The sequence below is a fragment of the Mastigoproctus giganteus genome, chromosome 3, assembly GCF_048544385.1.
Source record: "Mastigoproctus giganteus isolate SK-2022 chromosome 3, ASM4854438v1, whole genome shotgun sequence".
Taxonomy (NCBI): Eukaryota; Metazoa; Arthropoda; class Arachnida; order Uropygi; family Thelyphonidae; genus Mastigoproctus; species Mastigoproctus giganteus.
The window spans coordinates 2,725,533-2,739,043 of NC_143577.1; the positions used below are offsets into that span (position 1 = coordinate 2,725,533).

General features: G+C 39.0%; 1 protein-coding gene across 1 annotated transcript in view; it reads right to left on the bottom strand.

Annotated features, from left to right (window-relative positions):
- Nucleotides 1–13,025, bottom strand: part of LOC150087614 (DNA repair protein SWI5 homolog) — a 50,366-nt gene extending 37,341 nt beyond the window's left edge. Inside the window, exon 1 of the mRNA XM_090369887.1 lies at nt 12,776–13,025. Coding sequence (XP_090226013.1) covers nt 12,776–12,780 — 5 coding nt within the window. The 5' untranslated portion in view covers nt 12,781–13,025. The remainder of the gene's footprint in view (nt 1–12,775) is intronic.
- Between the last annotated feature and the right edge of the window lie 486 nt (nt 13,026–13,511).

Sequence of the window (13,511 nt, forward strand, 5' to 3'; positions counted from 1 at the left end):
AATTGCCAGATTGGAGGGATACATGGGCTAATAGAGTGACAACAGGTGCAGTCAGAGGTGAAAGTGATCCTTGCATTGTTTCTGTTGGAAGGTGTGGTAGCCTGGGAAGTAAGGTACTGGAGATTTCAAGGCATGCTGTGAGTCATAACGGAACAAGTAAATACATGGGCTGTGTCAGGGTAATTACTAAGAGAAAGAAGGTAGATATAAGCTAGTCCATAATCAAGTCACAAAGGAGGTTAGGCAAATGAAGGCAGATTACATGAAACCTTTGGCAAAGGATGGAAATAAAAATAGCAAAGACTACTTACGTACCCCTAGAAGGAAGGGAATGAATCAAATTGGTCCACTTGATATGGATGGTTCGACTGTTGATGATCCTGCTCAGGTTGCTGACAAACTGAAGAGTATTCTGCATTTACATTCACACATGAGGAATTCTGTTGGGAAGTGGAGGTCAGAAATTTATCAAATTCTAAGAGGGAGCTAAATGATTTTGTAATAAGTGAGGAGAAATTGAAGAAAAATTGTTGAAGTTAAACATAAAAAGGGCATCTGGGGTGAATAGGATCTATCCAGTTATACAGGTAAACCTTTATACATGTGGTTAAGTCATGCAACGAGTGTACCATATATCTCGAAACTGCATATATCGAAGTTAAAAACCAATGGGAAAAATTCTAATTCATCCACGAGTTTTGGAACATTTGTCAGAAGACTTAATTTAAGGCAATAAATAAGTTTTAACTGTGTACATAGATAGAAATATAAAGAATAATGAAAAGCAAGTAAGCTAAAAAACATTTATTAAAGACATGAGCTACAAAATGAGTAAAAAACGGATACACTACTTTCTAGAAAAATATTTTTCAAGCGTTGTTTGAATAGTTGTAGCCTTCTTTTTCCTCTTCATAAAATTTATGATAGCAGCTAATTCCATTTTCTAGGGTTTGGCAAACTAGCACGCTTCTTTCCACATTTGGATCTAAATCCGTAATTTGTTGTTTAACAGTTTCCAAATTTCGAAAAATCTGCTCGAGTTCCTTTAATTAAATTTCCTTAGAGACCACGCTCCTCTCCTTCAGCCGAAATTTCTTCTTTCTCATCGTTGGCACGCAGTTCTCCAATTCTATAAGATCCATGTCAGTGAATGGCTGTAAATGTGAATCCAGGCACTCTCTAACATTACGGGAATCATATTCAAAGGCAAGATCCTTTCTGATGATGCTAATTTCTTCAATAACAGCATCAACTTTTCAGGCATCTTTTTTTTGCATTGTTAAAAATTTTTTGTTTCATAATCAGCTGCACTATTTGAAATTTTAGAGGGCAAATATAGAGGAATGATATTAATGTTTTTGACCATATTAAACGAAACTCACATTGATTGAAAACGCATTTATTGAGGTTTAACTGTATTAAGGAAGGCAGCAAAGGAAGTAAGAAAACTCTTAGCCATAATTATGAGAGCATCGTTGGACTCAGGGGAGGTCCTCATGGAGCTTTGTGAATTGGGGTCCCAATTCACAAAGGGAATCAAGGAGTGACGTGAGTAATTTTATTATTATTATTAGCCACATGGTGCAAGGAAGCCTGAGGCTTATGCTGCACCAGCCAAAAAAAAAAAAAAAAAAAAAAAAATCCCGCATGACAGAGAGAGTTTTGTTATTTGGTTTTTAGAAGCATTAGCAACTAAGGCCATATTGCTCCAGGATATGCAGTGGTCATTCCCTGACCTTTCTGCATCCTCTGTATTTGGTGGTGATGGGCTCGATCCCCGGTCTAATACAGAGAGAGAGAGAGAGAGAGAGAGAGAGAGAGAGAGTCAGAAGTACAGCATCCCATTTTTCTTCCAACTCATGTATTAATGATCTTGATAAAACACCTCCCACCGTTCCCAACGTGCTCCATTCAATACCTCCTGTGGTCATCCATCAAAAGTCAGAAGGATTTTAACGAATCTTGATGCCAAGAAAGCTCCAGGTCCATGATGGTATTTCTCCACTTGTTCTCAAAACCTGTGTTCCTGAACTTATTCCTGTTCTTTGCCACCTTTTTTCACTTTCTTATTCCAAAGGTGTTTTTCATTCTGCTTGGAAATTGACTCATATCCAGCCAATTCCTAAAGGGGGTGACAAATCCCTCCCATCCAATTATCGTCCCATTGCAATTACTTCTACTGTTTCTAAAGTAATGGAGAAATCAATTAACTGCCAACTCTTAAACTATCTTGAAACCTTCCGTCTGATCAACGATCGCCAGTATGGATTCCGCTAGTGTTGATCCACTGGTGATATTCTGGCTTGTGTTACCCATTTATGGACTAATTCAATGGAAAAGTTTGGTGAAACACAAGCAGTTGCTTTTGACATCTCAAAGGCTTTCGATCCTGTTTGGCCTAAAGGTCTTCTAAACAAGCTTCCATCTTATGGTTTACCAATTGTTTTTTGTAATTGGTTATCCAGTTTTCTTTCTGATCGCTCACTGAGGATGATGGTAGATGGCTCTCTGTCTTCTAAATTCTCCACTAATGCTGGGGTCCCCCAAGGTTCAGTTCTTTCCCCCACTCTTTTCCTCTTGTATATTAATGACCTTCTTCCATTAACTGGAAATCCTATCTACAGTTTTGCCGATGATATCACATTGCATTCCACTTTCCATTTTGAGAAAACTTGCCCTGCTCAATCAGCTTCAACGTCTCGAATATCCACTACCAATTCCTTAAATGCCTATCTCCAGGATATTCTCCAGTGGGGCAAAGCCAACTTAGTTGATTTTATTCCTTCTAAAACTCAGTCTTGTCTTATATCTCGATTAAGACAAGATGCTTATCTTTGGTGACACTCTGATTTCTAGGCAAAATGATATATCTCTTTTGGGGATTACCCTGACTTCTAATCTCTCTTGGCACAAGCACATTACAAATACTGCTTCTTCTGCATCTAAAAAACTTGGTTTTCTCTTTTGCTCTCGACGTTACTTTTCTTCCCAACAGCTGTTCACTCTGTACAAATCGCAAATCCGCCCTACTATGGAATATTGTTCCCACATCTGAGGCGGTGCCCCCAAAACCTCTCTTAGACTTCTAGATTCCATTCAGAAGAGGACAGTTAGGTTAATTAATTACTCCTCTCTAACAGCATCTCTCCACTTGCTGTCTCATAGACGTATTGTTTCTGCTGCATGCCTTTTCTACAGATACTTCTATGGGCACTGTTCTTTTGTATTGGCTTCTATAACGCTGCTCTCTCTTTCAAAACAGTCCGAACACATGCGGCCACCACCAGCCAACATCCATTTACTGTCCAACTTCAAACTCACACAACCAACTTTTCATCATCCTCCTTTATTCATTCAACTGCCGTTTTCTGGAACAACCTTCCCTCATATGTATTTCCTGAAAATTACAGTCTACAGAAGTTCAAGTCTAATGTCAACCAATGTCTTCTTTCGTCTTCTCAACCTCCAACTCATGTATTAAAACTTATAGTACTAGAGTTATTAGAACCTGTAGTACTTACTAAGTGCTATAGGTTCTAATACCTCTTGTGTTTGGGGTTTTCATAAAAAAAAAAAACAAGGGATTCACCAAGAATACAAGAAAGAGAAGAATGATGATATCTAGCTCAGGACCCTGGGTTTGCCATGCCCGTACTCACCAGATGTGAGCACCTGGGGTAATTATCTGTTAGGTCTGTTCCACGGCAAATATTGGAGTCACTGGTTAAGGAAGTGATGCAGGATCATCTAGACAAGACTGCAGTTATAATTCAGAAACAGCATGGGTTCGTTAAAGGGAAATCTTGTCTGTCTAATTTGATTGGATACTACGACTTATTCACAAATTAACTGGATGCAAAAAATAATTTTGATATCACATACTTGTTTTTCAGAAAAGCTTTTGATAATGCTGTTCACAAAAGACTATCTGTAGAAATTGGAGCAGTGTGCATTAAGGGCAAGTTTCTGCCCTTAATGCACATGGATAGCTGAGTGGGAGAAGACAGGAGTGGTAATCAATGGATACTGAAAGACCTCTGATTGAGGTCTTTTTGGACTAATGTTATTAGTGGAGTCCCTCAGGGCTCAGCATTGGGTCCATTGTTGTTTTCAACATTCATCAATGATATTGATGAAGATATATCCAGCTTAATGTTCAAGTTTGAAGACAATACGAAGGTTGGTAGGGTGGTTAATTATAGTATGCTACTGCAATAGTCTCGAGAAAAATTAGGCAGATGGGTTGAGAAACAGCAACTGAAGTTTAACATTGACAAATGCAAAGTACTTTTCAGCCAACAATGCATATGGGTAGCAGTAACCTCGGAGTAACATACCAAGATTTAGTACTATACTCAGGGCAGTGGAAAATGAAAAAGATCTGAGGGAAATTGTGCAGTCAAATATGAAGTTCTCTGAGCATTGCAGACAGGCTCTCAGGCCAGTTCATGGGGTTTTGTCAATGATATACAAGAATTTTGCTAGCAGGGATAAAGAGCTGATGATGCCATTGTATAATGGAATCATCACCTCCAGAGTATTGCATACAGGTCTGGAGGCCTCATTTAAGTAAGGATGATGATGATGCGATTTTTGGTTTTTATGGTGCAAAAAACGTTGAAAGTTATAATGCGACAGGAAGACATTTAAGTAAGGATGTAGAGCTGCTATATTGGGTATAAATAAAGGCTACAAGATTGGTGAGGGAGACAAAGGAGTGCTTTTACTAAGAAAGGCTTCAGTTTTGCAAATTGCAGCATCTAGAGACTAGGCACCTGCGAGGCAATCTGATTGAGGTATTTAAGGCTTTGAACAGATTGAACAAGCTCAATGCTGATAAGATCCTTCCTCTTGACCAGATTACACACACACACACACACACACACACACACACACACACACACACACACACACACACACACACACACACACACACACAGTGAGGTATAAATTCAAATTGACGAAAGATGGTAGCAGAATAGGTGTGTGGAAGTTTGTCTTTAGCCAACAGCTGGTTGATTTTTGGGACAAACTTAAGTCTGATTTTGTGGAAATGGATAGCTTGAATAAATTCAAGGAAGAACTAGACAAACTGTTGGAGGGGATGGATAAGTGAAATGGAAAGATTTTTTTCTCCTTGGCTGATGCTGTATAAGCTTGTTTTCTTGCTTCATTTGCTGCTACTAATAATAATACAAATTCAATAGAGAATTCTTGAATTTTTCATAAACCAAGGAAACTTAATGCAAAAGAAACCATGCACAGTTTTATGACCAAAAAATCATTGATTCAGAATCAATGATTTTTATCATATCCTTTTTGGTAACTTTTACTTCAGATTCTTAATCCCCCCCCACCATTTAATAACATCTAGAAATCTATAAGAGATCTTAATTTCAAGTACTTGTTATAATGTAAAAGTTTTTCTTTTCATAACAAAGTTGAAGATACAAATTTTTCCTCAATGAATAAGAAAAGACCTCGATAGGTTCTTTTCTTATCCATTGCTCAAACTTATTCAGCAGCTCAATATTGATGCAATCCAATCATCTAATTTGTAGGACAATGCACATGTATGGATTTTTTTTTTATTATTATTATTATATTTAATTCATGATGTAAAAATAACATTCACTTATTATTATTCATGCTTCTTTATGATTTCATGTAAACTCTTCTGGTTTTGGCTGTACCAACTATTGTCTCGTCAATTATGTATTTACCTGGCACAACAAATTAGCATTAGCAGAGGCATATGATTCAAGAAAGCAAGCTTATACATCATCAGCCAAAAAAAGAAAAAAAAAATTAATTCCCATTTCACCCATGGAAATGGGGAAATCCCTAATGCTGTTTGGCACTAAACACTGCCCATTTCACCCATCCATTCGCTTCTTCCTTATCCACTTTTTCCTTGAATTTATTTAAGCTATCAACTTCCATAAGACAGTTGGAAATTTGTTCCAGCAATCAACTACCAACTGACTAAAGGCAAATTTCTGCACATCTATTCTACAACTGTCTTTTCTCAATTTGAATTTATGTCCCCCTCAGGAATCTGAGCAAGAGGAAGTATCCCATCAGCATTGAGCCTGCTCAATCCATTCAACATTGTTATATACCTCAATCAGATCACCTTGCAGGTGCCTAGCCTCCAGATGCTGCATTTTGCAGAACTTAAGCCTTTCTTGGTAAAAGGACCCCTTCGTTCCTCTCACCAATCTTGTAGCCCTTCTCTGTACTCGCTCAAGCAACTCTACATTCTTGTTAAAATGAGGCCTCCAGCCCTGTACATAGTACTCGATGCGTGGCCTGACCATTGCCTTATACAAAGGGATAATCACCTCCTTTTCCCTACTACTAGCAAAATTCCTGTATATCATTGACAACATCCCATGGCCTGCTCTGTAAGCCTGTCTGCACTGTTCAAAAAACTTCAATTCTGACTGGACAGTTACCCCAGATCTTTTTCATTCTCCACTACCCTGAGTGTAGTACCACACAGTTGGAGGATTTTTTAAATGGTTTTCAGTTGATCCCACTGAAAACCATTTAAAAACTGTCTAAGACCATTTGTTTCCATTCCATTATAAGATATTGTCACTTTCTGTTGAAGAATAGGGTTATGTTTGTTAATCTAGGAGAGAGCACTTTTTTTTTTTCTTTTTTTTTTTTTTGGAGGCTGTCTTCTGTGGACTAGAAGGAGCTCTGGATGAAGATATTAAGAGTAGGAGACCGGCGGAATTACTTCACAAGTACAGGTCACTGTTTAAAAAAAGCCGTGAATTAGGGTTGAATTTGAGAGTGTCTGCAATTCTGCCCAGACACGAGAGGAGGGAGTATGTGATGAGAGCCCTGTCGATCAATTCGGCCCGGGAAAGACTGTGCAAGGCTCAAGGGGTAGAATTTTTTTCAGCCTGGTCTGTACTTGTTAACAGGGGAGACTGTTTCTACAGGATGGGATACGCTTAAATAGAAAGGGTGCAAGAATGTTTGCTGATGCTATCGAGGCAGTGTTAGGTGGGTCAGAAAACTGCTAGATTGGGGGATACAAGGACTAATAGATTAACAGTAGCCACTGGCAGAGGTGAAAGTGATTCTTGCACTGCTTCTATTGGAATGAGCCACAGCCTGGAAAATAAGATGCAGGATATTTCAGAGACTGTTGGGAATCACTGGGGTACAAGTAAACACATGGGTTGTGTTAGGGTAGCTAAGAAAAAGAACAGGTGCACGTATACTTGCGTGTACACCAATGCTAGGAGATTAGTAAATAAATTTGATGAATTTGAGGTATTGCTCAAAATATCAAAGGCAGATATTGTGGGGATTTCAGAGACGTGGTGTCACACAGATATAAGGAATGCAGAACTGGAATTTGGGGAGTACAATGTCTACAGAAAGGATAGGAAAGGAGGAGGGGTTATGCTATTAGTTAAGAAATACATAAAATCCAAGTGAATCCAGTCGACATCGCAGGACAGTGCAGTGTTGAGTCAGTTTGATGGATATAAGCATTGGGAGTAGGAGTGTGCTATAGGCCTAATGACTCTGATGAGTATAATAAGAAACTGCACAGGGAAATGGAGTGGGCCAGTAAATCAGAGAATCTTATAATGGGGGATTTTAATTTCCCAGATATTGACTGGAATTTGGGGGCTGGTCACTCACACACTAGCAAGCCTTTTGTGGATTTATTGGATGATTTTTTTCTACATCAGCATGTTCGGGAGGCAACTAGAGGGAGTAATACTCTTGATTTGATTATCAGTAGTGATTCTTCATGCATTAAGAATCTGCAGGTAAATGAACCACTAGGTGGCAGTGATCACAGTGTGCTGAAGTGGGATTTACTCACAAGAGGTAACTACCATTAGGGGTAAAGGGAAGGGTTATTGCTTTCGTAAAGGCGACTACGATGGACTGAGTCAGTATTTAAATTCTATACAGTGGGACCAACTCATGATCTTACCAACCGCAAATTCAAAATGGGAAGCATTCAAAGAACTTATCTTGGAAGCTACTAGGCTTTACATACCAACTAAGAAATATTGTTCAAGGTTTAGGCCAAAATGGATGTCAGATGAACTAATGAGGCATATGGCAGAGAAGAAAAATGCATGGGACACATACAAATTAACACATGACACAGAAGCCTATGACAGATACAAGTTTATCTGTAACCAAGTTACAAAGGAGGTTAGGCAGGTGAAGGCAGATTACAAGAAATCTTTGGCAAGGGATGCAAAGAAAAACAGCAAAGAGTTCTTTACTTATGTAAACTCTAGAAGGAAGGGGATGAATCAGATTGGTCGACTTGATATCGATGGGTCAACTATTGATGATCCTGCTCAGGTAGCTAACAAACTAAATAAATATTTTGCATCAACATTCACACATGAGGAGTTATTCAGCGAGGGGAATGCCAGAGGTGTATTCAACTCTGGTAGTAAGCTAGAGAATCTTGTAATAACTGAGAGTAAAGTGGAGGAGAAATTGTTGAAGATAAACACAAGAAAGGCACCTGGGGTGGATGGGATCTATCCGGTTGAGCTTCCTTGGACTTAGGGGAAGTATCCATGGGCTGGAGATGTACAAAAAAAAAAAAAAAAAAAAAAAAGTGACCCCAATTCACAAAGGAGGATCAAAGGGCGACACAAGTAATTATAGACCTGTTAGTTTAACTTCTGTTCCCGGAAAATTAATGGAGGCACCGGTTAAAGAAGCACTGCAGGATCATCTAGACAAGACTTCAGTTATAGCTCGGACACAGCATGGTTTTGTTAAGGGGAAGTCTTGCCTGACCAATTTGATTGGATACTATGATGCAGTCACAAAAGAACTGGATGCAGGGAATAACTTTGATATTATATACTTGGATCTTAGAAAGGCTTTTGATACTGTTGCACATGGAAGACTGCTGCACAAATTGAAGCAGTATGGCATTGGAGGCAAATTGCTGCTATGGATAAAGGGGTGGTTGAGGGGGAGAAGACAGAGAATGGCAATCAATGGACACTGCTCATCGTGAACTAATGTTATTAGTGGAGTCCCTCAGGGTTCAGTGTTGGGTCCATTATTGTTTTCTGTATTTATAAATGATATTTATGACGGTATATCAAGCTTAATATCCAAGTTTGCAGACTATACGAAGGTTGGCAGGGTTGTCAAGGACAGTACTGACGCTATGCTACTGCAACAGGATCTGGAAAGGTTGAGCAGATGGGCTGAGAGGTGGCAAATGAAGTTTAACATTGACAAATGTAAAGTACTACATATGGGAAACAGCAACCGCAGAGCAAAGTATCAACTCTGTGCTACTACACTGACAGTGGTAGATAATGAAAGGAACCTGGGGGTGGCTGTGTGCCATTCCCGTGTATAAGGCAATGGTCAGGCCACACCTAGAGTACTAGGTGTGTATACTAGAGTATACAGGTCTGGAGGCCTCATTTCAAGAAGGATGTAGAGCTGCTGGAACGAGTACAGAGAAGGGCAACAAGATTAGTGAATGGAACAAAGGGGTGCTCTTACGAAGAAAGGCTTAAGTTTTGCGAATTACAGTGTCTGGAGGACTAGGCTCCAGCGAGGTAATCTGATAGAGGTGTATAAAGCCTTGAATGGTTTGAGCATGCTCAATGCTGATGTGATTCTTCCTCTTGCTCAGAATAATCACCTGAGAGGGCATAAATTCAAATTGAGGAAAGACAGATGTAGGATAGACTCACGTCTATCCTATATCTGTCGGACTACAACCAGCAGATGTTTGGTTGGTGGAATAGACTTCTATCCCTTGTCGTGGAAGTTGATAGCCGAAATAAGTTTAAGGCTCAGCTGGACAGGTATTTCGAACAAACAGAGGGGTGAAGTGGAAGTGGTTATTTTTTATTTATTTATTTTTTTTTGGCTGATTCTGCATAAGCTTGCTTTCTTGCATCAAATGCCTCTATTAATGTTAATGCTAACTTCTATTAATGCTAATATGTCCTAATTATCTGTTTTACCATGAAATTTTTAATTGTTTGCCCTGCAATACTTTCAATGACATGTCATCATGAGCCTGGGCCCATGATGATATCCCACTGAGTTGTAGGAAGAGAGTTACATTTACATTTTTAGATGTAACTCTCTCCTTACAACTCTTTTCCTTTTGCATCTTTCTAAGCTCAGTGCCCTGGCAGAGGCCAGCCCTTATAATTCTCTACCCTCTTGTTATAAATATCACTCTATGTATCATAGACTTTTAGTTGCTGAATGTCTATGATACACATGCCATTTCTATTAATACTTCCATGGGCAGTGTTCTGAATTGGCATCTGTGATTCTCCCACCTTTCTTCCAAACCAGTCTGAACACATGCCATAAGCAGTCAGAATCCATTCATTGTCCAATTACAATACAAATTCACAGAATCAACTTTTCCTCTTCCTCATTCATCCCTTCCACTTCTGTTTTCTGGAACAATATTCCATTACAGTCTGTTAAATACTACAATCTAAGAGAATTCAGATCTCATTTCAAGAAGTATTTTGTTTTCTTTGCTTTATGCATGGTACTAAGAATTCTTCCCCATCTGGGATATTATTATTAGCCATATGATGCAAGGACGCTTGAGGCTTATGCTGCACCAGACAAAAAAAATTCCCATGTTACCCTGAGAGAGAGAGAGAGAGAGAGAGAAATCAACAAGAGGATGCTCAGGACCCTGGATTATATACTTTTGGTTCTTAGCATTAGCATTAGTAGAGGCATATGATGCAAGAAAGCAAGCTTATGCAGCATCAACCAAAAAAAAAAAAAAAAAAAAAAAACCACTCCCGTTGTACCCCTCCGTTCGTTCGAAATACCTGTCCAGCTGACCCTTAAATTTATTTAGGCTATCAACTTGCACAACAAGCGATGCAAGTCTGTTCCACCAACCAACTACCCGCTGGCTAGAGGCAAATTTCTGCACATCTATCCTACATCTGTCTTTCCTCAATTTGAATTTATGCCCTCTCAGGTGATTATTCTTAGCAAGAGGAAGAATCCCATCGGCATTGAGCATACTCAAACCATTCAAGGCTTTATACACCTTGCCAGTGCCTAGTCTCCAGACACTGTAATTTGCAAAACTTAAGCCTTTCTTCATAAGAGTAACCCTTTAAGGCACATCCGTAGCCAGGTGGGAAGGAACAGCAGTGCTTAGCACACGCTTCTTGATTAGACCGAGGTTCGAGCCCGTCACCACCAAATACGGAGGATGCGGAAGGTCAGTGAATGACCACCGTATATCCCTGAGCAATATGGCCTTAGTTGCTAATGCTCCTAAACAACCAAATAACAAACAACAAACAAACAGCAACCCTTTGTTCCATTCACTAATCTTGTTGCCCTTCTCTGTACTCGTTCTAGCAGCTCTACATCCTTCTTGAAATGAGGCCTCCAGACCTGTATACAATACTCAAGGTGTGGCCTGACCATTGCCTTATACAAGGGAATAATCATCTCCTTAACCCTGCGAGAAAAATTCCTGTATATCATTGACAAGACACCATGAGCTACTCTTGCAGACTGTCTGCACTGCTTAGAAAACTTCATATCTGCCTGCACTGCTTAGAAAACTTCATATCTGCCTGCACAATTATCCCCAGGTCCTTTTCATTCTCTACCACTGTCAGTGTAGTACCACCGAGTTGATACGTTGCTCTGGGGTTACTGTTTAGCCCATATGTAGTACTTTACATTTGTCAATGTTAGACTTCATTTGTCACCTCTCATCCCATCTGCTCAACCTTTCCAGATCCTGTTGCAGCAGCATAGCGTAAGTAGTGTCCTTAACAACCCTGCCAACCATTATATCGTCTGAAAACTTTGACATTAAGCTTGATATACCATCATCAATATCATTTAGAAAACAACAATGGACCCAACACTGAACCCTGAGAGACTCCACTAATAACATTAGTCCACGATGAGCAGTGTCCATTGATTACCACTCTCTCTTCCTCCTCAACCATCCCTTTATTCATAGCAGCAATTTGCCTGCAATGCCACACTTCTCCAATTTGTGCAGCAGTCTTCCATGTTCAACAGTATCAAAAGCTTTTCTAAGATCCAAATATATAATATCAAAGTATTCCCTACATCCAGTTCTTTTGTGACTGCATCATAGTATCCAATCTGGCTACTGTTAATCTATTAGTCCTTGTATCCCCCCAAGCTAGCAGTTTTCCAATCCACCTAACATTGCCTCGATAGCATCAGCAAATATTCTTGCACCCTTTCTATTTAAGTGTATCCCATCCCTATGTATTGCACCATCATGTCTCTGACATGATGGTGCAATACTTTCAATGACATGTCATCATGAGCCTGGGTCCATGATGATATCCCATTGAGTTTTTTTTTTTTTTTTTTTGGCTGATGCTGCATAAGCTCATACACTTACTTTCTTGCATCACATGCCACTACTACTACATTATCCATTTAAACTTCTCAGGAGCTACACAATAGAAGCTTCATTTTATATTATAAATTACGTGCAAAACTATCAGACATCTATATGCTGTTATTTAAATTTTAGTTTATAGACATTTTATGGCTAGAATGAAAATGTATAGCATGTGATCAACGAATGTTTCGTCCTTATTTCGTACATCAAATAACTTAAAAAAATATATATACTTCCAGATTTTTCGCTTGACAATTCAAAAATTCACAAAACTAATGAGTAAAATCAGCATGTCTTCGTGCTGCTAATTTTATTTCTATTTCTAATTAATTACGATGTTACCTCATTTGCTGCTTGGCTGAAACTAGAAACCTTGAAAAAAGTGAAGTGCAAATATTTAGATCATTTATCTTGTATGCATGATATGTCGTCTTTTCAATATATTCATTTTTCTGTTGCCTGTTTTTGTTCACCCACAAAAACCTTTTACAACCAGCAAAAATCAAACGATACACAGCCTTTTAAATTTGTATCGCGCGCCCAATAAAAATACATGTAGCTCAATGGTTGGAGCACAGAGTATCTTACTTCTCTGTGGGTTGGAGGTGAATACTTCTGGAAAGATGGGTCCAAATGAGCAGATCCGCTTGGGCAATTAGTTCTACTCCTCAAGGCTAGTTGCTCTATTCGAAACTAGGATCTTTAACATTCAAAATTCGATTTAAACTAAATTCTAACTTCCAGAAAATAACTACAGTCACAGAGTACTCTGTGGTTACAATTCTGGGTTGGCTACTGAATACGGCCACGTTGCCGCGTCACCGTATTCCGTAGCCTTCCTCCAAGCGCTTCTTCTGAAATTTCTGATAAAAACGAAGTCTAACTCTGAATTCTTGTGATATTCTTGCTTCACTGTTACTAAACTTAAAACTTCATTTTATATTATTAAGTGTATCAAAACTATCAGAGTTATAGCCGATGCTATTTATTTAATTGCTATTATGTATACTTGCATTCACTGTACACCAATGCTAGGAGCACAGAGTAGTATCGTATACATGTAGTATCTTACTACCCT